The 26584-nt window shown below is 35.8% G+C and overlaps 1 protein-coding gene and 1 pseudogene across 13 annotated transcripts in view; one reads left to right on the top strand and one right to left on the bottom strand.

Moving 5' to 3' along the window:
* Nucleotides 1–26584, top strand: part of PSPC1 (paraspeckle component 1) — a 107893-nt gene that overhangs the window by 35078 nt on the left and 46231 nt on the right. For 12 of the 13 annotated variants that reach the window (XR_003434884.1, XR_003434889.1, XR_003434880.1 and 9 more), the window contains exons 7-8: nucleotides 17444–17501; nucleotides 20907–21076. Coding sequence is in view for 1 of the 13 variants with exons in the window: in XM_027116765.1 (XP_026972566.1) it covers nucleotides 17444–17501; nucleotides 20907–21076; nucleotides 23230–23415 (414 nt within the window). In the remaining 12 variants the exon portion in view is untranslated. Of the gene's footprint in view, nucleotides 1–17443; nucleotides 17502–20906; nucleotides 21077–23229; nucleotides 25885–26584 lie in introns of those variants that run through there. The other variant, XM_027116765.1, reaches the window with a different exon arrangement.
* On the bottom strand, nucleotides 13047–14747 carry LOC113625529 (single-stranded DNA-binding protein, mitochondrial pseudogene; annotated as a pseudogene).

Raw genomic sequence — 26584 nt, forward strand, 5'->3', positions numbered from 1 at the left:
TTTTTTTTTTTTTTTTTTTTTTTTTTTTTTTTTGCGTTATGTGGGCCTCTCACTGTCATGGCCTCTCTCGTTGCGGAACACAGGCTCCGGACATGCTGGCTCAGCGGCCATGGCTTATGGGCCCAGCCGCTCTGCGGCATGTGGGATCCTCCCGGACCAGGGCACGAACCCGTGTCCCCTGCATCGGCAGGTGGACTCTCAACCACTGCGCCACCAGGGAAGCCCTGGGTTGTTTTTTTTGTTTTGTTTTGTTTTTTTTTTGTTACTATGTTCTTAATTTTCTGGAAAGGAATCATAGTATGTAGTAATGGAATTAAATATCTAGGGGAAAATATAGTCTTTGTTCTATTTTTAGATATTTTTGAGATTAGAAATTATGAATAGACACAAGTTTTTCGTCATTTTGGTATCAGTTTTATTTGGTTCCTAGCTCCATAATGCTTATTAATATAAACTAATCAAGCACTAAAGAAATATTAACAAAAGCTCTATACTAGTCTTGACTGGTTTGTGTTAATAGAAGAAACATTGAGGCCATTGTTGCATTAGTTATTCTTCATTTTTACTTTGAAAACTGTCTTTGGGAAAAATTGTTAAACAATTTTAATGTTTGTTTTTGTTTTTAAAAGCTTTGAAATTAGGCCCTCTTATGTGCTTCTCTTTTCTCACTGTTCAGTATAAAGGGAGGAATCAAATGGTAAGTGTTCAGCTTGCCTGGGTAATAAAAGTCATGTAGGTTTACTTGGTTCGTTTTAAGATGCCACCTCACATTTCTTTCTAATATTCCTTTTAGGAATATTCCAGCACAACTAATAGTATGGGCTTTTAAGTATAAAATAAATACTTACTTTGTCTTGAATAATATATATATTTTTTAATGTAACAAAAGGCACATCTGGACTTCCCTGGTGGTCCAGTGGTTAAGACTCCTCACTCCCAATGCAAGGGGCACGGGTTTGAACCGTGGTCGGGTGACTAAGATCCCACATGCTGCATAGCGCGGCTCCTGCCCTTACCAAAAGAAAAGGTGCGTCATGTCTGGTCATGGTTTTTGGGTTGTTGTTTTTTTTTTTTTTTTCTTTGGTTAGCTTTCAAATTTATCATAATATTATGACATACATGTGAATATCTATCTATCTATCTATATTTTTTGCGGTACGCGGGCCTCTCACTGCTGTGGCCTCTCCCGTTGCGGGGCGCAGGCTCAGCGGCCATGGCTCACGGGCCCAGCCGCTCCGCGGCATGTGGGATCTTCCCGGACCGGGGCACAAACCCGTGTCCCCTGCATCGGCAGGCGGACTCTCAACCACTGCGCCACCCGGGAAGCCCCATGTGTGTATATTTTTAAGAGTTTCAAGGATATGCCAGCTCTTCATCAGTTAGAAGCTGTCATTTTAATTTCATACCTTATTCCTCCTAAGAGGAAGTCATGCTCTTTGGTAATAGATCTGGTAATTATAGATTAAACATGTTAGTTTTCACTCCTGTAGCATAACACATTTTTGACTCCCATAACAATGTATATATTTTTATTCTGTGCCTTAATTGCATTTAGGTTTATCTTTACCATAGTGTATTTGAACCATTTTCTAGATGGTATTTACTAGGTTGAAATTTTCTACTTATCGCAGTTTTACAGCTTTTGAACACATCACAGAGGTTATTCTGTTACAGTAAGAATTTGTGAGACTGTTTATGGTTGTCTTGTGACTTTTTACTATTAGGTTGTTTCACTTACTGTAGATTCAGTAGTTTAAACATTTAAGTACTGCTGTGTGCTAGTCTTCATTTGTGGATGCAGTTTGGTTTGGAGTAAAGGGGAGATTTTAATTAGAATATTTTTAAAACGCAGTTTCCTGGAGTAAACTTTGTTTTCTTGGAAAAATGAGTAAGTCATAAAATGTCTAAATGTCATTCTGGCTTTAGTAGTTGCATCATGTAGTTATAAAAATACTTTGATTAGGAAAATTGGGGCAGTGCTTAGATTGGATGCTACTTTGTTTTAAAACTTAAGAAGTTTCTTTATCTGGCATGGTAAATATTAATGTTTGGTTTTTAGTGAAGAAGAGAATAGCCCTTCATATCTGTTTTAAGATATATACATGAATTGATATGGAATAACTTTTATTCCTGTTTGAGTAGGTGAGACTGGCCCTCGAGAAATGAACACGTGCATAAAGACCCGAATGTGTATTATATACCAAGGCAGTAATTTGACCCATGTCAAATCCTTAGAGGTATTCCTTTGTAGCTCCTGGAATTGTTGAGCAGAGAGGCCACAGCAGATGTAGCCTGGCTAAGAGGGTAACACCTCTTCCACGGTAGTGTTTCAAGTTGTGCATCATAAGCACTCAGGGAGCTTTCAAAAAATGTGGGTTCTCAGGTCTCCGTCCTACTTAATTGATTCATTTGTGATCCCAGTAGATTCTGATGGGTTGTCCATTGACAGTTTCGACTAAATACTGTAGTTTTCAATCTTTGCAGCACATCTGTGGAACGTAAAAAGGAAAAATGCCTGAGATCTAATCCAGTGGGTCTGGGTTGGAGCCATGGGATCTGCATTTTAAAAAGCCCTTCAGCTTGCTTATTTTCCTTGGCAAAGATCGAAAACCACTGGCCATATGTTGCAGTGAGACATATGTTGAGACGAGAATAGTAGTAGCAGTTGAATTTTTTATGGGACCTGGGGAGTTTTAAGGGAGAGCTCAGGGTCATTGGACAAGGCAGACACAATTCATACAGTTAACAGTATAAATGGCACAACATTCTCTGTGAATCGCGCTCTGTGGGATTTTGGTGTGGCAACTTTTAGTTGGGCTTTCATCCTATATGTGGAAGGGAGTATTATCTCAAATGATACATTAATTTTTAGTTTTTAAAATATTTCATCTGGGCTGGAGGTCTACAGCCTAGGGTAAGCCAGGCCAAATCTGAACACTGCCTATTTTTTTCTGAACAGTTTTTTTGGAACACAGCTGTATTTATGTTTTGTTTATGGCTGCTTTGCCCCAAAATGGCAGCGTTGACTAGTGGTGACATAACTCTGAGGCTGTGTCAAGACTGTATGGCCAGCAGAGCCTGGAATACTATCTGGCCGTTTCCCCAAAAAGTTTGCCGACCTCTGATCTCAGGCCAGTCTGAGAGCTGGGGGGGAAATCTATAAAAAGCGGCTCATGTTAACCAAACTCATAAAGAGTTTGTGACTTAAAATGTAATTGTATTAACTTACGTGTTCTTTTTCAGTGTTTTTAGAAGGTTTATTGAGCAGAGTGCCTCATGTCCTAGAACCTTGGTTCTTGGTTCTGAAGAGTCCAAATTAGTATTCAGAAGGTTCATTAGTAGTCATGGTTATAAATCAGCAGAAGTTATGGGAAGAGCTGCCACATTGGGCCTGTTGTTTAATTTTATGCCGGTCCCTGCCTGCTTCTTGAGTGGGTGTTGTTTCTCTTATCATCATTCCTTGATTTAATTATAACCTAACCCTTCCCCCCATGTTCGCTGTACAAAACTCAGGGCAGAAACTGTAGCCAGGAATGAACTTTCATTAATAGGTGCTGGCAGAGCCAACCGATCCCAGGTGTCACTTACTAATGAGGAGGTACAAATACGTTTTCTGAAATAGTTTGTGAATTTTTGAGAGAAGCTGCCATTTTGCGGCTTTAACATGACCATCACTTCTCTTTTTCAGTAAATTACTTAGCTTTAACAAGTAATTTGGTTGTGTTGAAGTAGAAGATTGCGTTATTTTGGAAGGCTGAATATCCGACACAGTTGAACAAAGGACATATTTCACAGGGGGTTTTTATAGCCTCTTCATCATCCTGTGGAAATAACTGAAGAATTATTTGCTGTAGTGTTTGGAGTCAGATTTAGGTGTGGGAAGGTTATTACCTATCGCTGGTATAATGGCAGCCTGCTTCTGATGGTTTGGACATGATGGTAAAAATCAGAATGGATAATAACAGTTATACTGCAGTGGCCTCGCATAGAATGTTGTAGTTGTGCCCAATTTTTTGTTATTAATATGTTTTATTTATTTACTAAAATAATTTGGTTTCCTACAATGAGCGAAGAACTTTTCTGAATATTTAAGGATGGTACATAATTGGAACTTAGACTCTTATCATCAAATGAAAACAAAGATACATGTTTATAATGTTAACATATACTCTAGGAAGTGATCCTTAGGATTTTGATTATTTGGGGCATTTGTGTTGAAGATATAATACCAATTTTAACCAGCTGTTGAAATCTTTGATCACTTCTCAAAAGGATTATTTAATAATTTTAATAATATCTAATTATTTGTAAGGAAAACTTTAAAATTTTCTTTTTTAACATCTTTATTGGAGTATAATTGCTTTGCAATGGTGTGTTAGTTTCTGCTTTATAACAAAGTGAATCAGCTATACATACACATATATCCCCATATCTCCTCCCTCTTGCGTCTCCCTCCACCCTCCCTATCCCACCCCTCTAGGTGGTCACAGAGCACCAAGCTGATCTCCCTGTGCTATGCGGCTGTTTCCCACTAGCTATTTCACATTTGGTAGTGCATATATGTCCATGCCAATCTCTCACTTTATCCTGGCTTACCCTTCCCCCTCCCTGTGTCCTCAAGTCCATTCTCTACGTCTGCATCTTTATTCCTGTCCTGCCTGTAGGCTCTTCAGAACCATTTTCTTTTTTCTTTTTTAGATTCCATATATATGTGTCAGCATATGGTATTTATTTTTCTCTTTCTGACTTACTTCACTCTGTATGACAGACTCTAGGTCCATCCACCTCACTACAAATAACTCAATTTCGTTTCTTTTTATGGCTGAGTAATATTCCATTGTATATATGTGCCACATCTTCTTTACCCATTCATCTGTCGATGGACACTTAGGTTGCTTCCATGTCCTGGCTATTGTAAATAGAGCTGCAATGAACATTGTGGTACATGACTCTTTTTGAATTATGGTTTTTCTCAGGGTATATGACCAGCAGTGGGATGGCTGGATCGTATGGTAGTTCTATTTTTAGTTTTTTAAAGAACCTCCATACTGTTCTCCATAGTGGCTGTATCAATTTACATTCCCACCAACAGAGCAAGAGGGTTCCCTTTTCTCCACACCCTCTCCAGCATTTATTGTCTGTAGATTTTTTGATGATGGCCATTCTGACTCGTGTGAGATGATAACTCATTGTAATTTTGATTTGTATTTCTCTAATGATTAGTGATGTTGAGCATCCTTTCATGTATTTGTTGGCAATCTGTGTATCTTCTTTGGAGGGATGTCTATTTAGGTCTTTTGCCCATTTTTGGATTGGGTTGTTTGTTTTTTTGATATTGAGCTGCATGAGCTGCTTGTATATTTTGAAGTTTAATCCTTTGTCAGTTGCTTCGTTTGCAAATATTTTCTCCCATTCTGAGGGTTGTCTTTTTGTGTTGTTTATGGTTTCCTTTGCTATGCAAAGCTTTTAAGTTTCATTAGGTCCCATTTGTTTATTTTTGTTTTTATTTCCATTTCTCTAGGAGGTGGGTCAAAAAAGATCTTGCTGTGATTTATGTCATAGAATGTTCTGCCTATGTTTTCCTCTAAGAGTTTTATGGTGTCTGGCCTTACATTTAGGTCTTTAGTGCATTTTGAGTTTATTTTTGTGTATGGTGTTAGGGAGTGTTCTGAGTTTCATTCTTTTACATGTAGCTGTCCAGTTTTCCCAGCACCACTTACTGAAGAGGCTGTCTTTTCTCCATCGTGTATCCTTGCCTCCTTTATCAAAGATAAGGTGACCATATGTGCGTGGGTTTCTCTCTGGTCTTTCTGTCCTGTTCCATTGATCTATATTTCTGTTTTTGTGCCACTACCATACTGTCTTGATTACTGTAGCCTTGTATAGCCTGCAGTTTGGGAGCCTCATTCCTCCAGCTCCATTTTTCTTTCACAAGATTGTTTTGGCTCTTTGGGGTCTTTTGTGTTTCCATACAAATTGTGAAATTTTTTTTCTAGTTCTGTGAAAAATGCCATTGGTAGTTTGATAGGGATTGCATTGAATCCATAGGTTGCTTTGGGTAATACAGTCATTTTCACAGTGTTGATTCTTCCAATCCAAGAACATGGTATATTTCTCCATTTGTATGTCATCTTTAATTTCTTTCATCAGTGTCTTATAGTTTTCTGCATACAGGTCTTTTGTCTCCTTAGGTAGATTTATTCCTAGGTATTTTATTCTGTTTGTTGCAGTGGTAAATGGGAGTGTTTCCTTAATTTCTCTTTCAGATTTTTCATCATTAGTGTATAGGAATGCAAGAGATTTCTGTGCATTAATTTTGTATCCTGCTACTTTACCAGATTCATTGATTAGCTCTAGTAGTTTTCTGGTAGCATAAAATTTTCATCCAAACTCGGACAAGTGAATATGAGTACTATGTAAAATTACTTTTTTTTTTTTTTTAACAGCAGGCATAAAATAAGCTGTCTCAGGCAAACCAGGATGTGTGTGTGGTCACCCTAATCATATGTTACGATTATAAGTAGCATATTCCCCCTCTGTTTTATCATTCACGGTTAGGAGTCTTTTGAATGAATCCAGATCGAAATGGTTACCATGTCCTTTATATTCTTTAACCACTTCATCAGAGGACACTTTGTTGGACTTAATTATTTCTGTGTCATATTAGATGACTCTGGTGTCTTCATCGGCCTTAGCTCCCATTAGAGTCACACAGGGGCTCATATTCCACAAAAATTCCCATATCCCTTTTTCCCTCCTGGGGAGTGTGTATACTCAGCACATACATAACTTTCCCTGACTACTCACCCCAGCTGTGATCCTATATCATTTTTAATATGATTCTTTTTTAGTACTTATATTGCCATCTAAATATTTTCTCACAGTTGTCCAGTATTTGAGCCCTCTTGAGCTTTTTGAGGTCAGGAATCTTGTATTTGTTATATTGTAGTTACTGAGATGTAAATTGGGAGAGTTAAATAGTTGCTTGATGTCTTCTTTTTCAGATGACAGCGTGCAGCTCAATCATAGTTTTGAGGGTTCTTTATGAGCCACCAAACCTCAGTATTTTTATTTAATACTAACATTTCAGATGTTCAGCATCATGGGTTTTAAAACATAGGTGGCATTGAAACACACCTATTGATGTATTTCTGTAGAGTTCATAATGGAGTCACATAGTAAAGAGTAAAATTTAAATTTATTTATTTATTTATTTTTGGCTGCATTGGGTCTTCATTGCTGCATGCGGGCTTTCTCTAGTTGTGGCGAGTGGGGGCTACTCTTCGTTGCGGTGCGTGGGCTTCTCATTGCGGTGGCTTCTCTTGTTGCGGAGTACGGGCTCTAGGCATGCGGGCTTCAGTAGTTGTGGCTCACAGGCTCTAGAGCACAGGCTCAGTAGTTGTGGCCCGTGGGCTTCGTTGCTCTGCGGCATGTGGGATCTTCCCGAACCAGGTCTCGAACCTGGGACCCCTGCATTGGCAGGCGGATTCTTAACCACTGCGCCACCAGGGAAGCCCAAGAGTAAATTTTAAACAGTAAAATAACCATTTTTTGTGCTTGGTTTTCAGCACACGTAACTTTTTAGTATTCAGATTCCACTTGACTATCCCTTCAAGATAGTTAATCTTACACAAAGACTGGAGGTTCCCTTTAGTAGGAAAAATTTGTTCCCTGTTTTTCCTGTGTTCAAAACAGTCCTGAGCTTCATAGAGGATACAGAGGGGAATCAAGCGCAGAGTCACATCTTTGAGGATTTTAGAGTATTTTAGGGACCGGGGACCTATGTGGGGTAGGTTAAGAGACGCAGCTAAAAAGTTCTGAGAGTTTAGAGAAAATTGTATGCTGGAGAGTGAATGTGTAGTCTCTGCACTCTTCTGGGGCTCTTTTGGGTGCATTTTAAAATCTGATGTGATTGGTTTATTATTCCACTGTGTTGTAGGTATACCTCTGTCTTTTCATTTGAAATGGTAAGTTCTTCTAATCTTACTTGGTTCAGAATGGTCAGATCTTTTAGGTAACGTTTACGTTTTTAGAGGGGTTGGAGAAGAGGAGAGTCAAGATTGGCGAATACAAGTGAACTAAAGTGAACATGTTTTTGAAATGTCCACTACATGCAATGCAAACAATAGGAATTTTGTTCAGTAATTAAATAGCTTGAAGTAATAACAGAAGGTTCTAGGAAGACATAAAAACTTGTTGGTTCTGCTTTGTGATTTCTTGTTGTAATATTTAGAGCCCCCTACAGGAGTTCTCCTACACGGGGATTATGTAAAAAAAAATTTTTTTTTAGGCCAATCAGTATCCCGTATCTTTTGTACTTCATGTTGAGGGCATGAAGCTGTGTAGTATCACCTGAAATGTCAGAATTTTTCTACCAAAGCGAACTAGATAAATGTGAATATCGATATCCATGTGTAATTATTAACTAACTGCTAGTGGCAGGGAGCAAAAAACTTGGGTTTGTAAGCGTGCTCTGCTGATGAAATGCATTTACTTCTGTTTGAAATTTCAAGTAATTTAAAGTAAAATGGGTGAGTTTGCCTCTTTGTCTTATGATATCCTCCACTACACTGTGTACCACGTTTCAAATCCTGTCTTTTCTGGTTATAAATTTGCCACAATTCTCATAATATATATAACGTCTTAATTTGACGTATTATTGCTTTTTCTAAATCCTGCTTTTAAACAATAGAAATGCTTGTATATTAGTTTAGCTTATAATTGTAAATTTTAAATAACTTTTTGAATTGTATTTAGTTATTTAAATATTTTAAATATTACTATATTTTGAATCTGTTGCTTTGAGTTATCTACTTAGAAACAATATATAATTTGTCAGGATTTCAAAGCTTCTGGTAGACTGCTAAGATAACTTGTTTTATGTCTAGTATCATGAATAGAAAAAGACACTCTCCTCTTTTAAATACGTTCTTAATCCTTCATACATTGGAACACATGTGCTTTGTTTGCTTTCTTCTGTTGGTGGGACCGATTTGGAATTGCTTCTTATGCAGCTTATATTTGCTCTTTAATCTTTCATCCCTTGATCTGGCCAGTCATGATAGTTGTTTTGATTTTGATATGGAAATGTACTGGGTAAGAGGTTACAGGTAAAGAAATGCAAACCAGTCACCAGTATTATATGTGCCTTGGTAAGATGTAGTTGAAAGTAGTCTGTGTTGTAGTCGGTATTCAGATTGCTGATTTCTTTAAGAGTTTGGGATAAAATAACTAAATTTGAAAAATAATTATATATATTCCTAATTAATTTCAGTTTTTAAAAGCAGCTTTTCAGAGGGAGTTTGCCATGACAATTGAAAAGGATAAACTTGAAAATGTCCCTCAGGTATATAGATTAGAAATAAAATTCTAAGCTCAATATAAATTTGTTTTAAAAATTGATTTGTTTAAAATATTTATTCCCTTCTGTCTCTTGATGCATGCTAGATTATGTGTAGTTATATTTAATTCATCTTCAATTAGAAAGCCATCCTATGTTTTAAAAAGTGGCAATTAATTTTGCTACATGGTCAGTTGAATTTGACAGTGACCTCAGAACAATCTGTTTACAAAGTTACCTGAACCAGGCTTTAAAAATACACTGTTGGGGGCTTCCCTGGTGGCGCAGTGGTTGAGAGTCCGCCTGCCGATGCAGGGGACGCGGGTTCGTGCCCCGGTCTGGGAAGATCCCACATGCCGCGGAGCAGCTGGGCCCGTGAGCCATGGCCGCTGAGCCTGCGCGTCCGGAGCCTGCGCTCTGCAACGGGAGAGGCCACAACAGTGAGAGGCCCGTGTACCGCAAAAAAAAAATAAATAAAAATACACTGTTGAGTGAATGTAGTTTAAGAGGCGCATGTGTTTAGCTTAATCAGTACAGTAAACTAAGGATAAAGCCCCCTACTTGTATTTGTGGTTCCTTCTATTTCTGATTCAATATTTAACAAGTAAGAAATGTTTATTATTTCATGACTAAAACTTGTGACATAAATTAAGATATAATTTATTCAAAAAGAAACATTTTTAAAGTTTTTAAAAAGTAAATTTTTTAGAGTAGTTTTAGGTTCACAGCAAAATTTAGCAGAAGGGACATTTCCCACGCACCCCATTCACCCCACATACGTACAGATGCCCTCACATCAGACTCCTACCAACATCAGATTCCCACAGCATACAGGGTGCACTTGTGTCTTACACATCCGCATCACCAAAAGTTCATAGTTTACATTCGGTGTTGCACATTCTCTGGGTTTTGACAAATGGAAAATGACACGTACCCACCATTCAGTCTCACACAGAGTAGTTTCACTGCCCTAAAAATTCTCTGTGCTCCACCTGTTATTCCTCCCTCCCCATAATTCCTGGCAACCACTGATTCTTTTCCTGTCTCCATATTTTTGCCTTTTTCACAATGTCGTATAGTTGGAATCATACGATATGAAGTCTTTTCATATTGGCTTTTTAGTAATATGCATTTAAGTAAGGTCCCTCCTCTATGTTTTTTCATGGCTTGATAGCTCATTTCTTTTTAACATTGAATAATCCATTATCTGGATGTACCACAGTTTGTTTATCCATTCACCAAATGAAGGACATCTTGGTTGTCATTTATGAATAGAGTTGTTACAAATATCCGTGTGTAGGTTTTTGTGTGGACATAAGTTTTCAGTGCCTTTGGGTAAATAACGAGAGGCGTGATTGCTGGATCATAGGGTAAGAGTATGTTTAGTTTTGTAAGAAACTGTTAAATTGTCTTCCAAAGCAGGCATACCATTCTGCATTCCCACCAGCAGTGTATGAGAATTCCTGTTTCTTCACATCCTCACCAGCATTTCCTATTGTCACCATTTAGGATTTTGGACATTTTAATACATGTGTTGTGGTAACTGGTTTGTCTTAATTAGCAGTTCCCTAATGAAATGTGATGTAAAGTTTCACTTAAGCAGTCATAAACCTGAGGAACGTTTCCTCAATACTCATGGGGGCAGGCATTTTAGAATGCAAATTGAAGGGAAAAACCCACTATAAATTTTATATTTTAAAGATTGTCTTATGTTACTTAAAATATCCCCCCCCCCAATATAACAGTGAGTGATATAATGTCTTGGAAAGTGTTGTTTTTTATTACTTGAATTAAAAATGTTAAGTCTTCCACACTTTCTCTGTTGGTTATGTTGGAAAGTTTGCATGCTATTATTTGAGCTCTATTAATAGGAACATTTCTTGTTTCCCTTTTTAGTTTATTAGAAGATTAATTTCTTGATGCACACCTTTCCATAACTTAACACTTTTTAAATGAGTGGATAATTTCTTGGCAAAGTGGCCTACTTTTTTGTGATTTTAGTTTTCTTTATACCTTTTTTTTTTTTTTTTTTTGGCCGTACACGGGCCTCTCACTGTTGTGGCCTCTCCCGTTGGGGAGCACAGGCTCCGGACACGCAGGCTCAGCAGCCATGGCTCACGGGCCCAGCCGCTCCGCGGCATGTGGGATCTTCCCGGACCCGGGGCACGAACCTGTGTCCCCTCCATCGGCAGGCGGGCTCTCAACCACTGCGCCACCAGGGAAGCCCTGTTTATACCTATTTTTAAAAAATATTTCACATGATTGATTTTTGTTCCATTCTTGTAAATATGTTTGTTACCTAGTATTTCTAGATGCTGACAGTTTGTTTGTTTTCTCCAATGAATGTTTGACTAGCTATCTAACAGTCTTATTATTCTTGTATGTAAACTTCTCTAGTGAAGGAAAAGCTATATTTCCAAGTGCTAAGAGTAATTTATTTTTAGGAAAATTTCTAGGAATATTTAATGATAAAAAGGTTGAATATTGTTACTTGCCAAAACTTACATGTTTCTCTAGAATTCTATTTCTTTTAGATTTAACAGTTTTATTTCAGCATTTTTGTATCAGGATTTTTAGCATTTTCTTTATTAAGACATGGAACCTAAGTGGCACATTGTGATCCTTAGAAAATCCTTAGAAGTTTCTTTAGAGACATACATGAGAGAGGACTTTATGAGTTAAAGAAGAATGATGGTGGCTGTTAGGACTTAGACTGATCAGTGTGTGAGGTGAGCACATTTTGTCATTGACTGCAGAATGTTATTCCAGTTGATAATTACATAGAGTCAGTATTTGTTTAAATTAGATTACCTAGAAAAACCCTAAAATATCTTCAAAAATCACAGATTGATATCCTGAGTAGTAAGTATTAAAGGAAAAAAAATCAATATTATACATAAAATAATGTCAGGTTCTGCACATTGGGGTATACTGGTTTAGTTAATTTACATTAGTGCAAAATTTCTGCCACTTTACATTTTCACGAGTAAATATTGACTGGAATTTAAAAACAGTGGTTATCAAACTTTTTGGTTTCAAATCCTTTTTTAAAGCTCTTAAAAATTATTGAAGACCCCAAAGAGCTTTATGTTTAGGTTATATCATTGTTTACCATGTAAGAAATTAAAAGAGAAATTTAAAAGAATATATGTTATAGTGGGAAGAGTGGCCTTATTTTTACATTTTTTTTGAAATTTCTTTAATGCTCAACTTTGTGTAGTGGGAAGAGTGTTATTTTACTGTTTTACAGTGTTTGGCTTTATAAGAAAATGACTGGGTTCCCATATTTGCTTTTGCATTATTCCACCTATTGCAAAATGCTCTTTTGGTTAAAAAATACGAAGAGAATCTGGTTTCACATGGATAAGTAAGTGGAGAGAGGTATATATATTTTAACCTTTTCAGCTAATTGTGAATATTGTTGTTTGATGCTGCAGTGAAACTTGACAAGCAGTATTTTCTTAAAAGTACTCTTTTGCATTAGAATCCATTGGTCTACCTTTGAGTGGATCTTCTCCCTATGCATGAGTTTGTAATGTCATGTACTGAGCTGAAAAATATTGACCAGTTGAGTTACACAAATCATAAAAATGTTAACGTATTTTGTTATACAAAGTTAGAAACAAATCACATTTCTTAATATCAGCCACTCATCAGAAATCACTGCCAGGTACACAGGTCACTATTCGGTTTGTCTGTCAAATGCTGTCTCAAGTAAAAATCTTGCTCCAAGAAAATGTGTCTTATTCAGTTTTCAGCCCAATCATAAGAATGGTTTTTTTTTGAAATAACCACCATATTTCAGAATGCAGCAGAAATGCTTAATGGATATGTTTTGTTGCATAGAATAATAATAAGACATGTACCTGAAGTTAGAGATTTAATAAAATTAATCATTTTTACTGCTTCATCCAGGTATTCATAGTTGAAATTATTATTTTTTTATATAAAAGAGTGTTTTAATTCTTGTCCTTATAAACTATAAAGACAATCATGATTTGGAAATGAGACTGTACCAAACAATGGCCAAAGAAGAATTGTCCATTCTATGCCTTCTCTTTTGTCTGGTCACTCGGAAATATGTTATCAGCTGTAATTGTTGTTGCTTGTCATCTCACATTATTTTTATCCATATATTCACCATAGTCTACCTTCCCGTCCACATAAATTCGAGACCCCTTTTTCACATACTGATATGCCACATCTCTGAGGCCTGGTCAGAATACTGAAAGTCTGTGCCGTGTTTTTGACTGACCTCACCCATTTGGTGTGCTTCATTTTCCCCGATCGGCCACATCTCATTTGCTGCCAGAGAAAATATTGTGACAGGGTTATTCTTTCCACCTGTCTCATGACAGGGTCCTGACCTACTTGATGAAGTAACTGAACACGAGTCAGAGATCTTTTCAGAACCAAACTGGTAGCTGTTTCAGACCCATGTCTTAGAAACTGATGAACTACCTGTACTGCAGTTCTTTGAGGACTTCCCTGGTGGTCTAGTGGTTAAGACCGTGCGCTTGTACTGCAGGGGCACCTGGGTTCGATCCCTGGTCAGAAAACTAAGATCCTGCATGCTGTGGCTCAGCCAGAAAGAAAAAAAAATAAAATAAAATCCAGCTCTTTGAAACATGGCTTCTGTTTTCTTTTTTAAAATTATTTATTTGTTTAAAAAATTATTTTTTGGCTGTGTTGGGTCTTCGTTGCTGCACACGGGCTTTCTCTAGTTGCGGCGAGCAGGGGCTACTCTTTGTTGGGGTGCACGGGCTTCTCATTGCGGTGGCTTCTCTTGTTGTGGGCTCTAGGCGCATGGGCTTCAGTAGTTGCAGCACGTGGACTCAGTAGTTGCAGCTCGTGGGCTCTTGAGCGCAGACTCAGTAGTTGTGGTGCACTGGCTTAGTTGTTCCACGGCATGTGGGATCTTCCCGGACCAGGACTCGAACCCGTGTCCCCTGCATGGGCAGGGGGATTCTTAACCACTGCGCCAGCAGGGAAGTCCTGTTTTATTTTCTTACAATCTAATCTTCAGTCTTTTCTGGTTGCTCGGCTGGGACAGCCATAATTGAAATCATTTAAATGTAGTTGTATTGTAATGTCTAGAGTACAATGATTACTGGTAAAAATTGAATGCCAGTGCCTTGGTTTGTGCTGAAACACCAGGATTTTTGCCCATCATTGCTCTTGCACCATCCCTGCGAGTGTCTCAGTGAAAAGCCCAATTAGACCAGTGTTAGAACTGTGTTCTAATAAAGTAGTTTTGAGTTTGTGCACGTCTTGGATGTGTCTTGGGGACTCTCTTCAATCCAGGAACCACACCTTGAGAACAACCTTTTTGTTGATGGAATGCTGCTTTGATATGCGGCTTTGGAATCAGTAGTACTTTACTTTCTTTTTGGGTAAATTTAGGCATATTTCACTGACCAGCTTTCAAGAATACATATGCAGAATTCTTTTTCTTTGTTTTTCCATAAAATACAAATTAACATTTTATTATTCAATTTAAAGGCAGTGAAATGTGAGAGAGGTTTCAGCTTCCTGGGAAATGAACTTGAACAAGAGAAGCAAAATGTGTCTAACTAGTAGACATGGGTTTTTTTGGTTGTTTGTTTTTTAACATCTTTATTGGAGTATAATTGCTTTACAGTGCAGAATTCTTTTAATCAAAAGGCACAGTCTCTTATAAACATGGTAAGAATACATTAGAAATCTTGCCTTTTGTTAGTCTTGGAATTCTTGAAGAATGAAGGTGCCCTGTGAAGAAGAAAATTCTGTGAACTCTATTTTGGCAGAAGTTTATAGGTCAGCTCAACCACTTGCTACATGTATGACCCTGAGTAAGTTATTGAGCAGGTCTATGACTCAGTTTTATGATCTCTAAAATAGGATAACAGTAGACCTTCATAAGGGTTGCTATGAGGATTTATTGAATTAATTAAAATGGATGTTCATCATAGCTTTTATCATTTTATATTGCACTGCAGTCTTTTGAGATTTTTATGTATAAGTTGTTGCCTGTTAAAGCACAATAATTTTTGGTAAAGTAATAAAGCATCATTAAAATTTGTATTATAAAAATATCACACATGTATCAGTTCTAATTTAAAATATATTAGAAGAATTCTTAGGAGAAGTGAGGGCCTTGTTTATGTATTGCTATTGGGGTGGGTACATAGTTAAAGTGCGCTTACTCAAGTGATTCTCCTTATTGATATTTGATATATCAAGTTATGATGAGAAGTACTGTCTTAATTTCTGTTGATAACACTACCCTTAAATATTACTTCTGCCTCTTGCATTTTACTAGAAGTATGTAGTAGCGGGTTTATAGAAAGAATAACCTTAAAATATGACTAGGAAGCTAGGGTGTTGGGGTATTTAAGGGGGATTTGAAAATTGAAGTCTCAAAGAGTGAGACTAATAATTACCCTCTGTTAGTGATTAGATATTGCCTTTCTAGTCTTTCATAGTTAAGACAAGTCAAAAAATATGTTACACCTTTGTCCCTAAAAATGTTGGGGCCATAAAATCCATGTATTTTACTCTCTGGTGCTGGAGTGCAAGCAGCTCTTCTTGAAGAGTATCTCTTATAAATAGTACCTGGAAGATTTTGGGTATGCGCAAACAGTCCACACTTCGTCAGTAGGCTTTGCTGATGAGGAACTGACAACTTGGTTTAATTTATTGATAATAGTGCTAAGTGTGATTAGAGAATAGTATTTTCCCTATAATTGCAAAATTATATGAGTTCATCAGTAGTCAGTTTTATAAAATAGCTTTTTTGCTGGTCAGTAATAGTATCCATTAATAGTCAAATGTTTTATGATGAAAAATTTATTTTTTGGAAAGTTAAAAGTTAGCTTTGGGAAAGCTTTGGTATTTACGTTTTCTAGGCAATGAGAAATGTTTCTTCATGAAGCTATTATGTGAGTGGTATTTTTCTCATATCATAGCTTCATTAAAGGTTAACTTTTGAGGCGTCTCTGTTAGGTTAGATGGGCAGTTGATCTGCTGCTTAGTGGCATTTATCTATCATAGGCTTTTATTTCCTTTATTTCTAGCTTTATAGGTGTTTTTCACTATATTTTAAAACCAACCCATTTTATTAATAAGACTGCTTTTAAAAGTAGAAAAGTGATGCTTTCTTTAGATTCAGACATTGCTACTTTTGCCTCAATGTTTTTTATGATTGCTACATTTAACACACTTGTCTGGTATTGCACAAGATCATTAAATAGTAGTGTAAATTTCAATTATGATATGTTGGGTAATTTCACCTAGAGATTTCATTGAAGTTAATTCTATATAACTATTGTTGGTAAATGGGTTTCTAGGAAGTAGTTTCTATACTGAAACTTAAAATGTTTTGTACATTTGTATGGCTTTTTATGTCACAGGTAACCTCAAGAGCATTTTGTTTCAGAACTTTCCAACTGTGTAATAACACTTTTATTTTGGTTTCCAAGAAAAATTCTTGTTCAAATAAAGGAAGCAAAATTATGTTGAGCTTTCAGTAATTGTTTGTGTGTAGTGGAGGCTTTCATGGTATATCTGTAGGTCCTGGGTGAAATAATACTTGAGTACTTGAATAAAAATGCAAAGGTGAATTATAATATTTCAAAAATGAAAATTGTCTATAACATTATTTTTGGTTTAGTACCCCACAGCTGCTTGTGTTGTGTGTTTGAATACATTTGAATACGAAAGTGGTAACGGTCATTTCTGTTTTAAGACTTTAGAGACCTGGGAGGGAAAAATAGTTGGTCCTGGTGGTCATTATTGTTAGATTTTTCTTCTCTTAGAATCTAGGCATGTGTGTATGATCTCTAGGGATAATAACATTACAAATATCCTGTAGTAGGTTTTTTGTATGACCCATTGATAATATAGCAATATAAATTGGGTGCTCTAAGCTCTTGCAGTATATTAATTAAGCCTGGGAGACTGAAGTTTCTTTTCAGTGTTCTTATTAAGTAAATGATGTTGGAAATTTAAAAATATTTTAATGGAACATGATGTCGCAATTTATTCTTTTCTTTTTGATTTTAGATGGGAAATGTAAAGTCCTAAGATCGATAGGTTGACTGTGACAACTATGTTTACTTACAGAGAGAACAGGAAATGAGAATGGGTGATATGGGTCCCCGTGGAGCAATAAACATGGGAGGTAGGGATTTGAAGCAAACCCTTCTGTCACTTACTTGTCATTTTTCAGGGACGTGTACATGCTATTTGTGTTATCTACATATCAGTAACAAACAAAAATTTGCAACCAGCGTTTGTAAGTGGTGAAATTTCCTACATTTATTTAATGAGAAAAAAAATACCAGTATATTAAAAATACATGCCTAGGAAGAACATTTTTATTTTGTTTATTCTTAGGCTAAAAGAGGTATTATGTTTTAATAGATATAACAAAAAGAAACCTGTAAACAGGTTTTGGTAAATGACCTGAAACTTGTTGAGTCATCACATGGTGTAATAAAGCTATGTTGTTGCATTTTAAAAAATCAGATTTCTTGCCTTGAAATTGGCTTTTTTATCTTGGAATTTTGATAGTTTCTGAGTTGTAGTGTATATAAACTTTTTGAGAGTATTTTATTTCTATTTTAAGATAATTTTTTGTGTAACTTTGAGGCTATTTTTATTCCTTTTACTGAATGTTTAACTTATTTTGCCCTAACCCACAGTATTGTGCACAGAACTGCACTGTTCGGAGACATCTATGACTTGTCAAGTAAATGAGATGTGCCTTGCATATTTAGACTAATGTGTATGTTTAGAGTTGATGTGAAGTTTTTAAGAAAGTGCCTATATTAGCATCTTTAATATTGATTGCTTGTATAACCAGGTTGTTAGGGCAGCAATGTCAAGTAAATAGGCTAAGGGAAAAATAAGTATGGGATGTTTTCATATGTCTTATTAAGTTTGAACTGTCATACGTTTGAAAATTAGGTAAATAATAAAATTTTATATATTAATTTCACATTGTCCCACAGAAGCTGAGGTTAGAATCTTTATATGAAGTCAAATGTACATATTGTTGTAAAGATTACATTACCTTAACATTCCAGTGTGCATCACATGCACTCCCACTGAGGAAATCCAGATTGTACTTGGAATGTACATGTAGTATGTAGAGTAAGACATCTTAAAGCCTCTAATATGTGGATCGAGCATTTTCCATGACCAAGCACCCCTCCCCCATGCCAGTTCCGTTGCCATTGCCAGTTAGATAATCTAAATCATTTAACACAATTGCTGTTCACTTCGTCACTTTTCTTATCTACCAAAAAGTAGTTATTGAGCATCTCTGATATGCAAAGGAAGCACGAGACATAACCCTTAACCAAAAGAGCTTAATTGTGAAGTTAGTACAATGGATACATGAAAAAAGTTAGTGCACCAAGAGTACATGAGAAGTTCTCAATTAGAAAGCACAGTTGAGGGCCTAGTAGTGTACAGGTAGTTCAGTATTTATGTCTTTTTCAAAGTAAGTTGTGGGCTGGTGTATAATATAATCCAGTTGGATTTAAGGATTTTAAGTGTGTCATTAACATCAGAACCAAACTTGAAACATTTGTGATGTTTCAGAGACCATGAAAACATTCTGACTTTCTTACTTGATTAGCAACTTTATTAGAAGAAATGGGAGAATGTACTTTTAGATTCCTTATTTAGTGAGGAATTTAAGAGAATTAAAAATTTTAATGGCATTTTATTCACCAGAGAACCATGTTTACATTTGAGCACTTAATTAGCTCCCCTAACATCCACGCCATTTAATTTTCTCCTCTTTACATTTTATTCGAAGTGAGATTTTATCCTCATGATAGTTATGGATCCATGGAGCTACAAGTCCTTATCTTGCAGTTGAATGTCACTGTTGGTAAATTGTCATATCCTGTCAAGTTGCATGGATTAAACATGACAGATTTTCTGGTCTGTTACCAGTGTGTACGAAGTGGAACATAGTTTATATAACTGCTTTTCAGGGGACCAGATAATTCTAACATTCCTTAGATCTTTAAATTTAGTCTAATTACAGCCATCTGGTAGAAGACATAGTTACTAAGTCTACCTCAACTAATGATAGTTTTAAATATTTTTCATTTATTTTATTATACCCATACTTGTATAGTTATATTCGTATCTCATAAGTTAGGTGTGATAATTATGTTCTATTAAAAGAGAAGAAAAACCACTAATCCTTGATCTGTTCTTTTTGGGGAAAGTTGAGGTAACATTCCTCCTGGATACTGTCTCTACCCTTCCTCATTTCACTTATGGGAGATGTTGTGGAAGACCAGTAAAAATTTTTCTTTATAGCTATCTTAAGGGAGTAGAAGTATTCTTGTGTAGTTAAAGTGTAGATTAACTAACAAGAACTTTGGGGCATTAAGGAACTACTTCCTTCCCTAGGAAGTGGCTGGGGTCCTGGGGATTGGGCTCAGAAGGAGCAGGGGTCTGTTGCTAGGGGCTGGCAGGGAGTCAGATTTCTTCCTCTCAGCTCCCTGGACCCAGTCCTGTGCCGGTTGAGCTGCATTGGGTGCTGTGTAGAGTTGTGAGTTTGAATGAAAACTGCCACTCCTATTATGATGTGTTGTTGCGAAATTGAGTTCTGAATGTCATGAAATTAACTAGATAATGAAATACTAGAAGAAAACTCAGAATCAGTCTTTGTCATGAATTTTTAATGATAAACAAGTATGAATAGTTTAAAAAATTTTTAAGTTCAAAGAGGATACCCAAAAATGTTGTATTTGAGGCCATTATAAATGTATTACAGCTTAAACATTATTGCAGTTAACATGAAGCAGGTGGATGGATGTCTTTTGATGAAAAAATTTGAAGTATCCAATTGTTCTCATCTCCAGAATTTCAGCATGTTGAAAAAATTCAAACAGCTGTATTAATATTTTATCTGTATTTGGTTGCAGTTGCTTTTAGAAATAAGTTTTGTCATGATGAATCATTTCAATTTTTTTGTTTGTTTCTATTGCATAGTTCTATATAAAGTTAAAAAAGAGTACCTCTTATAATTTTGGGAGATGTTCAGTAATTATATAAAAGCCAAGAATTTATTTACAGTGAACTTTGTGTGTGTGTGTGTGTCTGTGTATGTATGTATGAGGACATGGTTTCTCCCTTCATAATTTAATATAATTTTACATGCTAGTATTTTTAGTCATGACTGTAAGAAAATTAAGTGGTTTCCTAAGTGCTAATCCTTTGCCATTAATTTAAACTGGTAGAAAGTTGTCACCACTCGTAAGGGAGTATTTGGTTAAAAAGCAGACTACAGCAAATAATACTGATTTTTTAAAGAAAACTTTCAAGCTTTTATAGTCTCAAATGTGCTAAAAATAATTGACAGTTTTCTCATTTGTTTTATGTACATTTGTTTAGCAAATATAATGCTCTATCAGAGTAGATAATTGAGTTTCCCATTCTCAAGGAAGTAAAATAATTTTGATAATAGTCTTGTTATATAGATTGCCTAAGTATTGTTAAATTTTAAATGTTTATCAACTAAGATAGGACAGCTCTAAGTATAGATTGTTTTACGTAGATGCGTTTAGCCCAGCACCTGCTGGTAACCAAGGTCCTCCTCCAATGATGGGTATGAATATGAACAACAGAGGAACTATACCTGGCCCACCAATGGGTCCTGGTCCTGCCATGGGGCCAGAAGGAGCTGCAAATATGGGAACTCCAATGATGCCAGATAATGGAGCAGTGGTAATGTATCATAAACATTATTGTGATTATATTCAATAATATATACTTCTGCCCCAAAGGTAACTTCACACTTAACATAATTTGGCATCATTTGTTTTGTCAGTAAAGATCAGTATCCAGTGAAGAAAAGGTAATTTTGTGAAGTTAGATGGTGATTATGAGAGGCAGTTTTTTAGTTTCCCAAGAGTTAGGATTATGATCCATGGCATGCTTTTGTACTTAAGTATATAGCAGGTATGTATGTTAATTCTAGTGATTTTACAGTGATTTTAATTTAATTTGTATACACCTTTTACCAGCATTCAGTGTAATGGTCAAGTATTTTGTGATCGTGTTCTTATTCCTGTGTGAACTCCTTACCTTTGGTGGGGTACAAAACCTCAATATGTGTGAAAACACAGTTTTCTGTCATTTTTCGTAAAAAAATCATTTATGAGTAATTTCAGAGAATTTAACTGTAAAAAATTTACATTAAAATTTTAAAATATATTTTAAACTTACATTGTATTCTTACTATAGACTTACTAATTTTAATTAAATTTGATACTAAATTTAAAGTAGACAATTTCATTTCTTGGTTTCAGAGTGTGAAGATATCTTTGTGTGGGTTAAATATTATAAAAACGTTTTTCAGTTGTAATTCATATTTGAGAATCAGTGGCAAGACTGCTACTGTTTTTCATTTCCCTTAAAGTCTGTCACTTTTTGAGACGTTATATTCCTAAGACGTTTTCTCATTTGGTTCTTTTTAATGGTTGTCCTAAGTAACATTTAGAAAAGGGAAATTAGTTGATCGTATATTTGGAAAAGGCAGTTCAATTTTGGAACTGAAGGCGCCTTTGCTGCTGAGAAAGAAAAGGTGCTGCTGTTAAACGCAGACCTGCCATCAGCTCTAAACCCTCCTGATCTCAGAGACGTGAGCAGTGAATGTGCGTCTTAGAACTGATGGATGCGGTGTTCTATTATTTTAAATTTTATTTACTTTAAATACAGTCCTTTAAGAATTTGGACAAATTGGACATGCTAACAGGTTTTTTAAATGAGTGTTAACATAGGGAGATAATGAGGCAGTGCCGTAATACCGACTGTGATCAGGTCAGATGTTGCATACTAATTAGTGTTCCTGTTTCCTCCATTGGAGGCTTATTTTGTAGTAAAATGTCTGAGAGCTAGTAAAAATTTGTAAATACTTTGGTTAAATTTTGTGTAGCATATAATCATCAGCAGAGAGTTAAAAGTAAAAGTAACTGGCCTGCTTTTCCATACCTCCCGCAGAAATGGTAAAGTTTATTTAAATATCCCCGTTAGTCTTTTTCACAGTGATGTTTTACTGCTGCATGTAGGGAGTTCTGTTCAACCTTTGAGATTAATATATGTGGTTATTACTGTGAAGTTTTACAAAATACATAATTCAAGTGTTTTAATTCTGCTATTAGTAGTACACGCTAATTGTCAGCTTTTAAAAACTATATCTATTTTCCCAGTGATAGTCTTTCCAGAAAAACACCTCATAAGTTTTCATACTGAAATTATAACTGTGTTTATACTCATGCTTTCTATGTTAAAAGCACTGCTATTGAAATTTTTATGTTTACTTTTTCAAACAATGTGATGCTGCTCCCTAGTTTTGTCTCTCTGATTTTAAAAAAACAGTATTTTTATTACACGGCGCTGTTACATGCAGTATAAACTTTAATGAAAAAGAGAGAGGGAATTCCCTGGCTGTCCAGTGGTTAGAACTCGGCCCTTTCACTGCTGAGGGCCTGGGTTCAATCCCTGGTTCGGGAACTAAGATCCCGCAAGCTGTGCGGTGCTGCCAAAAAAAATAATAATTAAAAAAAGAGAGATCAGAACAGTATAATAATAACTAATTAGGTTTAAGATGGCATTCACTTCATAAAATCAGTTCTTTTTTCATGAAATTGGGGCATAGCATTAGCAAAATGTAACTCTTCATTCAGATGCTTCTTTTATTTTTTAAACATAGTAACTAATTAAATTGCTCCTTTCTTCCTTCTATGTGTGATCCTGATTCTGCTGGACTTTCTGCTGAACTTCATGACACCACCACTTGGGATTTTGCCAATTTTTCTTGTCACTTACATTTGGTGTGTTCCAAATGGACTTCACATGTATTATGTGGTATTATATAGCACAATGATAGATTTCCACAAGGACCACCGTCTCAGATGGGCTCACCTATGGGTAGTAGAACAGGCTCTGAGACCCCCCAAGCACCGATGAGTGGTGTAGGTCCTGGTAGTGGTGGTCCTGGTGGTTTCGGTAGAGGAAGCCAAGGGGGCAACTTTGAAGGCCCTAATAAGCGTCGTAGGTATTAAACATTCTTTCATTCCTGACTACTTAGAGGAAAACAATACACTTTTACCTGTTACCTAGAAGTGGTTTTATTGTTATTGTATGTAGACGTTAAAAATTTTTTGTTGTAAAACTTGAGGTTTCTGTATTTTTCTTTATTCATAAGCTTGTAGATTAGAATGGTAATGATGATGCTCCTCGTTGTGAATGTTCAGATGTGTTTGTGACTTCAGCTAAATACAAGTGTGCCACAGTGCTGTGAATTCTGTGCGGTTAATCTCAATAAAGAAACCACCCTGGATAACTGTGAAATGTCATTAGTGGTATTCTCTTACAGTTTCACTAAACTTTGCTGTAACAGTAATACTTTGGTTGCTTTAACTAACCCCAGCCATTTAAAAATGCAAATGATTTTCTGTTTTTTAGTTTGTGCAAGTTGCCCTGAAGGTAGAAGCTTAGTGAAAACTGATGTCACTAAGGGGCAGACAGAGTAGTACATTGGGGAGGGCGGGTATGGGGATTACATCTGTATGCACCGTTGATGTCCTGTGAACCCACAGTTGCTGTCTACATTTCATATAGATTCTGAATATTCAAATATTCTGAGGAGGAATATTAAGGATATCTTTGTCCTGTGCTGATTTTTCCAAATAAATCTTTTGAATCTTGGAAAAAAAAAAACCTGTTTGAAGGCAAATCTCTTTTGCTTATAAAATAATGTCTTATTTTTAATCTTATGTGCTATTTATTTGCTGTCAATATCTAGATCTTACCCTTTAAATTTTCTTTAAAATCAAACAATACTGTTAGGTTGGATGTTAGGTGAGGATTTGCTGTGTGACTTAGAAGAAATTGGGCATTTCTTGAGCATGTTGGTTTCTAGAAGTGTTCAAGGTGGCCTGACTCTGCAGGGTTGTGAACGTTCTTCTGTCGCTCAGGAGTCTCTCCAGCAAAACTTGTCTGACAGGCTAGGTGTGCTTGTCTCCCAGGAATACAGTTCAAGTGGTGATTTTAAAAAACAGAATTAACTTGAGTATGGCTAGTGTTATTGGAATCAGATCTCTCTACTGTCAAATATGTGTTTTGAAGATTGATTTCCAATAGTATGGAGAAACATCTTATCATATTGGGATTTTTATTCCAAAACAGAGTCCTCGTTATGTTTAAAATTCTGTATGTTAGACATGTTTAATTTAGAATTACATTTGAGGAATCATGTATTTAATGTAAACCACAAATCTGAGGCATCAGGCATTGGTCATAGCATAGTTATTTCTCACATAACATTTCAGTGTGTTAGTATATCATGCTTTTAGCATTTTTCTGAAGAATAATATGCTTTTTTAAAGTGAACAGTATGTAAATATTACCTCATCTTTGCATGGTTTCTGTTTTTGCTGGAAGGCATACTTTGGAAAGAAAGAAGTTTGGTTACTTATTTAAATTCTTGCGTAAAAGCAGTTGAGTGTAAAGCATGATTGAGATGCATGCTTTTGTATCATACTTTTCTTATGTACTATTTTATGTTCTATTTTTTAGACACAACAGTATGGATGGAATTGTTTTCTAAAATTTGCAGTGTTCTTTTGTTTTTGGCAAATCTTTGAAAACATGGTAATGGAGATTGTAAAGTAATAATCAGAGACTCTTCTCATCACGTTTCCGTGAGTGTGAGTTGGCAGGGAGTGGGATTTGTTCTGATTTGTGACATTAATTGCAGTGCGGGGAGTTTTAACATCAGTTATGATTTTTAAGTGATGTCTCTTGCACCTAAATATACCTTTCCCATCATCTGTTATTTTTATTCATATAATTCTTAGGTAATGTTTAGCATTGTATTTTGCTTCAAAGCTGAAGTAAGATTGGGAGAAACTTTATCCTTGATGTTAATTCCAAGCTATCTTTGGCCAAGGCTGTGAAATTCTATATGATTCATTCAAGAACATTTGAAAGCATTGCACAAAGAGATGCCCTAATCTCCTGAACTTTCTAGTGTCCGGCTCACTCTGGCTCCAAGAACAGAGCTCTGCACAGCTTTGTCCCTGCATCGAGAAAGCCCTTGTTCCAGTTCTTACCAAGTTTACCCTGGGAACAGTCAGCTTCTGAGTGACAGTCAAGTGGAGCATCTGTGAATTGCTAGTTATTCAGTTTTTAGTGTTTTTGTCCAGTTAAACAACTCTGTGGCTCGCTCAGTCATTGTTTTTTCTTGTGAAAGAGTATACCAAGGAAGACATTTGAATGTCATTTGCTTAAAACCAGTAAATATAAAAATAAAGAATAGTACTAGCTTTTCTAAATAACTGTGAATTTGTCATATATGCTCCCATAATTCTTTCCATAAAAAGATAATATGAAACAGTTTTAGTATTATAACATCACAATATTATGTTTCTTTTTGTGTAATGATTTGAAACACTGAATTTAAAGTCTGCAGGATTTAGGTTTCATATGCTATTATTAACATGCACAAATAAAGGAATACCCATTTTCCAGTTGTTTTATTTTAGCAATGTATTTTGTTAATTTCCCCATTTTTGTTTTTTTGAGAATAAATGTATTCATTTTCTTCTTGACAGATCCAGTTTTTAAAGAACTATTGGTTCACTTGTATTTCATAAAGCTTAATTTGTTATTCTTCATTGAGGTTTTGGGTTTTTCTGCTTAAAATCAGTGCTGAGAGTTCATTGGAAGAGATTAAATATTTGTTTTTAATCCTACAATATCAATAATGGAGAAAAATATCTGTTTTACTTGGAATTGCCGTTTAATAGAAATAGAGATTATCAGCAATGACAGTAACTGAATTGGATCTTGTTTCCCAAATACTAATTGAAATCATACCATCACATTTTATTCAGAAACGTACTTGTTGAATATTTCAGAAACTTGGTGTTATATGTAAACTCTATATAGTAATTGCTAAATGTCACGATGAATGGTTAATAGTCACTTATTAATAATTTGGGGTTGGGTTTATAATTACAACTTAGATTCTGGATGAGAGAAAGAACATAAATATGTGATTGAAGGGAAATGTTTTGTGAAAGAATGTGATCAAATGTATGTTTAACCTTTAAAAAATTTGATATTGGTGTCAAATGGCACTAGTCAGAAATGAAAGGGACACTTTACTTGGAAAAACAGGAAATTTCCTGGGGGGTAGTGCGATATTTAAATGTGGTGGGTTTTTTT

Source organism: Aethalodelphis obliquidens, unplaced genomic scaffold (genome assembly GCF_003676395.1).
Source record: "Aethalodelphis obliquidens isolate GAN/ISIS:26980383/991018 unplaced genomic scaffold, ASM367639v1 scaffold16, whole genome shotgun sequence".
Taxonomy (NCBI): domain Eukaryota; kingdom Metazoa; phylum Chordata; class Mammalia; order Artiodactyla; family Delphinidae; genus Aethalodelphis; species Aethalodelphis obliquidens.